The sequence below is a fragment of the Helianthus annuus genome, chromosome 17, assembly GCF_002127325.2.
Source record: "Helianthus annuus cultivar XRQ/B chromosome 17, HanXRQr2.0-SUNRISE, whole genome shotgun sequence".
Taxonomy (NCBI): Eukaryota; Viridiplantae; Streptophyta; class Magnoliopsida; order Asterales; family Asteraceae; genus Helianthus; species Helianthus annuus.
In genome coordinates, this window is record NC_035449.2 from 129,812,727 (window position 1) to 129,818,187 (window position 5,461).

Genomic DNA, 5,461 nt, shown 5'->3' on the forward strand with positions numbered 1-5,461 from the left:
TGATGTGACAGGAGGGGTATTTATAGGTGAAGAGGATAAGAGGCGGTGTGGAGTTAATGGGTCGGATGGCCTTTCGATCGGATGGCCATCCGATCAGATGGTCATCCGGACGGATGTCCATTCGACCGAATGGTCGTTTGATCGGAGGGCCTTCGCGAGTTGGTTTTCTGACTTTCGTTTTGTGTGTTGAGCGTTGTGTTGCGTTTAATCGAGTTGCGAGTAAGCGATGCGATAGTTTTAAACAATAGTTACACAAATAACATAACTAACACATAACATAAAAGTATAACTTAGTTTCGAGTCCGTGATGAGATTGCGTTGCGATTGCGTTTACGAATTAACACCTCAACAAATATAAACATGCACAAGTAACACATAATAACACAGAACAAAACCAATAATTGCGATTCGAGTTGCGATGCGATAGCGTTAAGTAGATTAGCATTTAATGGCGTTTATCGCATTGTTACTTCACATATTATAAATCGTAGAACAAAATGGCGTCAACTAAATTATCGATTATCGAGGTTCGAAGGTACAAGCAATAATTAAGTCAGAAATGACAGATCTGAATAGAAATCTTTTTTTCCTTTGACTTGTACTTTGACTTTAAAAAGTCGGGTTGTTACATTGGGCCATATACTGGTTATTGGGCCATCAACAGTAGTTGGATCGCACACTATGTTTGGGCCTAGAACTGACTGGGCCGCACATGTATTTGGAAATGTATTGGACTGTTAAGCTTTTATTTGGGGATCATGGATTTGTGTGTGAACTCGTACGTGGCCCGAATGGACTGTTATATGCTACGTGATGATTTTAGTGCATGCAATCTGTTAAATACATGAAATACTTGGATGAATTCCTAACTGTTAATGGTAACCATATTAGGACGTGGTTGATCAACCTTGAACAAGTAAGAAACTTACCGAGCAAATCTAAGGTGAGTTCACTACTATTTTACAAGCATGCGTCCCGTGGAGGGACAAACAAACTGGTTATTCCGGGGAGGAATACTTTTATTACTGGGTTTAATTTCAATGTTGGATAATACACTCAACTCTACCACTTTAAGTCCCATCTTACTACCGAACTTGTTACCGGGGAGGCAACAGGGTATTAGTTGATAACGCTATTAGGCTTGACAACCTCACACTGTACCGGGGAAGACAGGCGTGAACTAATGACCTTAACCACATGACCAATGTTGATAGGCATTGGGGATGGGCAAACATGTCACACCCTGAAATTATCAGAGCATTGGCGTGACTAGACCGGTATCTTCATTGCACAGCGGAAGCAAATAAGCTAGGTCTTTTAGAAAATGAACGCCACTAAGTACTTGACTCCACATGGTTCTCCTATTCCAACCGTGCCTTAACTTTGAAAATGCAACCTGAGAAAGAAACATGCGAAAAATCAACATAAAGTTGAGCGAGTCCATAGTTTGTTTGTAAAAGATTTGAAATACACCTTTTTGAATGACCGGTTTTTGATGTATTGTTGAGAAAACGAATTTAATATCATTTTCTTGTCAAGTTATATGGAAACTTTGTATTTGTAACGCATTATGTTCGTAGAACCATATATTTGTAAACTCTTGTATTTGTAAAGTTTGTATAACCGTCAATGCCCACCCTGACTTTGACTTTATGCTCGCATAACCCTATGCTTTGAATTTGTATAAAACATGGTATGTAATTTGTAAAACCCCGGTATGAAAGCAACAAGGAAAAAGAGATCACCAATGGTTTGCAAGGCCAATGGTATGTGTGAAGTGATGCAGGAAAACTCAAACCTAGCAAATTTGTATCGGGCTTCCGGCTGGAAGACATAGTCACCCTATGGGCCTCCCTGGTCCTCATGGGTGTGGGCTCGCTACACCCAAATAGATTTATCACTCATGTCCCTCGGTCCTACAACGAGGATTAATGGCCTTAAGTGTTGTACCCACCACTCACATGATCTAAGTGTACCCTTCCTTAGCTAACCATACCAATTGTATTGTAAGTAATCCTTTTGTAACATGTATTTTACCCAAGTCTCTCAGACTGAATTACCCAGCTAGTCTCTCAGACTAACTCCCCAATCTCTCAGACCAACTCCCCAGTCTCTCAGACTGAATTACCCAGCTAGTCTCTCAGACTAACTCCCGAGTCTCTCAGACCAACTCCCTAGTCTCTCGGACCAACTCCCCAGTCTTTATATTATCACCAGACGATCCCATCCCTAGTCATAAAAATCATTCACATTTCGATAATACGCATTTGTTTTGTAAAAAACCAGTATATTTAATATGATTCATTCGTAAACCATTTGAGTTCCTTGAAAACCGTTCGTAACATGTCTTAAAAAATATGAGTTTTCGTTCATTCAAAAGCCTCGTATGTTCTCGCAAAACGTGCTTTGTCTAAAATATGCAATCTTTGTTCATCGGGAACTTTGTGTGTTTTCTGCAAAACGTGCATGTCTTTCCACCCCGAAAACATTTATTTATAAAAAAAATGTAAAATCGTAAAAAGGTGGGGTTATGAACTCACTTGAATTGCCTTGTGCAAAGCTAGCTAATTACGACTTCGTGATGTCGTTTCCAATACGAGACTCGCTAGCGTGCATTCTATCATATTTCTAACATGGAATATCTTATAAGTTTCTAAATGAACGCAGTAACTAAACTACGTGTCATCGAGCTCTACCGAATCGTTAACCGAACGATTCAACGGTAAGTTGTTAAGTTAACGAAAGTGATTAAGTTACACTCGTTTAGTTTCGCTTAATGTCGTTAATAGTTTACTAAGTATAGAAAGTACTTAGTTCTTGTGAGATTTAAAAATATATAAATATTTATATAAAAATATATAAATATTTCAGTAGAATCCCATTAGTCGCCTTGAGAAGTCGTCGTGTATGTAACACACATTTATACGAAAATAACATGTAATAAACTCGTAAGCGATATATGTGATATATAGTATGCCGTTTAGGCGTTTGAAATAAATATAAAAGATATATTTATTTTACAAAAGTATCATCGAGTTGTTTGTGTTGAAAAATAAATATACAAGCTACATTTAATTTTAAATGAGAATACGAGTCGTTTGATGTTAAAAATAAATATATAAACTATATTTATTTTATAAGAGTTGGTGTTGTTTGATATTTAAAATGAATACATAACTATATGTATAAACGAATTCGTGTTGTTTGTTATTTGAAATAAATATATCAAATATATTTATTTTTATAAAAGGATCGAATTATTTGATGTTCGAAGTAAATATATAAACTATATTTATTTTATAAAGGAATCATCATTTTTTTTGTAAGTTGTAAAGTGCCGCAAGAAAAGTTATTTGAATCCGATAGTTTTATTTTATGATAAAACACTTTGTATTTACGGATTTTCTCGAAAAACGGGCAGAGTTTCCTCTGTTTTTGGACGCCCCCGACAACCCAAGTTGTCGTTACTTCTCAAAATTCAATCAAGCTTCAACAATGTATATGTATGTAATCAATTTATATAAACAAGCTAAATAATAATCCGAGTGTTTTTAACTAATGATTTCGTCGATTTAATTCGGTTCAAGCTCGTTTTCGCGTATATAAAACTATAAGAATAACAAAACAATCGTGTCGTTAATCTTTACCAAATCATCATGTCGAAATGTCGAGCCGCTTAACTGAACTAACCGAGTCAACTCAGTTGGCTCGGTTTGACTGTGTTGACCGAGTTGACTCGGGTTTGATCGAGTCGACCCGGACCCGAACTCTGACCCAAACACTGAAACACAAGCCGAAATACTATGTTTGACTGCCTTTGACTTCTGTTGACCTAAAACCTGAGGCTCCAAAATCTGACCCGAACCGGAGTCGAACCAAAGCTGTGAACTTGTAACGTCTCTTACCCAGACCCACCAAACGAAATCAGAACCCGTGGAATCCGAACCACATAACCACCTCCACAGCCACCGCCGTTCACCGACGGCGTGGCTCCGGCTGACGTCGGCCATCTTCACAAGCCCAAAATCAACTCCCACCCGAACAAAATAAAAATCAGTAACAATTTCTTTTTACCCGAAGAATAGAGGAAGAAGAATATATAAACAGAATGTAGGGAGCTCACTGGAGTTTTTGTCGGGTGGAGACGGTTGTCTGGCTTCGCCCTTCGCCACCAGAACCACCATCTCCGTCATCATCATCACGTCGCCCCCTTCCTTCTCATTTATCCCGTGTTTCTGGTTCCGCCGCCGCGCCTCCGCCATGTGCGGCGGCTCTTCTCTTCTATCGGTTACTCTCTCTCTCTCCTCTTCAATCGATCTCCGATATCTCTCTTGTCTCAGTCTCTGGCCTCTCCGCTGCTGATCTGGACCGGCTGTGGGCGCTCATGGCCAGCTGGTGACCTCTGGTTGTCGGATTAACGAAGATCGGAGGGTGTAGGTGAGGTGTGAGTGGGTTTGGTCGGCCGGTTATTTGGTTCTGGCGGCCGGTCAGTTGAACGAGGGGGAAGGGGTTAGGTCAGTGGGTGATTCTCATGTTTGTGTGTGTGTATTGTGTATTTGAGAAGTTGAAGTCTCTGGGTTTTGTTGCCTGGATGTATAACCGAGAGAGAGAGAGAGAGAGAGAGAGAGGGGAAAATAAGAAGGTGTTTAGTTTGAGTGTTTTTAATTGTGGAGAGGAAATTTATAGAGATCTCATTATTAATAAATTGTTCGCCGCAAAACAACCGTCAGTCAAACCCACGTTCAAGTAGATCCTGACCGTAATAATTCAGGTGGTTTCCTTCAAGATTTAGTCTCATCCGTTCAAACCCAAAAAATTTGGCAGTTTGTTTTTTCAATGCCAGTTAAGTTTTGCTGTGTTTTCTGCATGTTTCTCGCTTCGTGGGTACGCTCCCTCAATCTTGTCGGTTCATCTTGGATAACTTCTACGTGGTAGTTAGCATACAAGATGTATATATATGTCCGTGCATTCTTTGCATTACATCCTTTTCAATAAAGCATATCACTGTAAGGTGGTTACATATTTTATGTGTTTATGATGTTTGTTATATTTCGATAATAGTTTCTTATTTAGTTTGTTTGTTTTGCTTCAGTTATGATCGATGGATAATGCTGTGTATGATGAGGATTCAATTACGGGGAAAAATGTAAGTTGTTAATTTATATGGTATTGTGTTTATTTAACCATGTTTATTCATTTGAATAATGATGCTTTGTTTTTCAGTTTGCTGGGTTGGACAACGTTGTGGAAATGAAGCAGCCAGCAGATATGAAGTCTTCTAATATAGTTGGAAATGAAATATCATTTTGTTTTGTCAAGTATTGTGATTTAGATAGCATTGTGTTTTTTACAATCGTTTTGTGTTTGTAGGAATCCTTTGTGTTATTATAGTAAAAAATCATTGACATGCTTTTTTTGTCAGGTTGTAGCTGACGAGTGTGTGGATGGTCATTTGCATGAA

At 38.7% G+C, this 5,461-nt stretch overlaps 1 protein-coding gene across 3 annotated transcripts; it reads right to left on the reverse strand.

The window, feature by feature from the left end:
* Positions 1–652: 652 nt before the first annotated feature.
* LOC110925518 lies at positions 653–4,883 on the reverse strand. 3 transcript variants are annotated; one of them, XM_035987156.1, is made up of 3 exons: positions 4,124–4,661; positions 3,648–4,027; positions 653–1,396 (listed from the first exon to the last, which is right to left on the reverse strand). In XM_035987156.1, exons 1-3 carry the CDS (start codon positions 4,260–4,262, stop codon positions 1,253–1,255), a joined length of 663 nt encoding a protein of 220 aa, XP_035843049.1. In that variant the 5' UTR covers positions 4,263–4,661; the 3' UTR covers positions 653–1,252. The 3 variants fall into 3 exon arrangements, 2 of the variants coding, with proteins under 2 accessions (XP_035843049.1, XP_022025152.2); XM_022169460.2 differs by having other exon boundaries at positions 667–1,396; positions 3,648–4,030; positions 4,124–4,660; XR_004887282.1 differs by lacking the exon at positions 653–1,396 and adding an exon at positions 2,541–2,628 and having other exon boundaries at positions 3,648–4,883.
* Between the last annotated feature and the right edge of the window lie 578 nt (positions 4,884–5,461).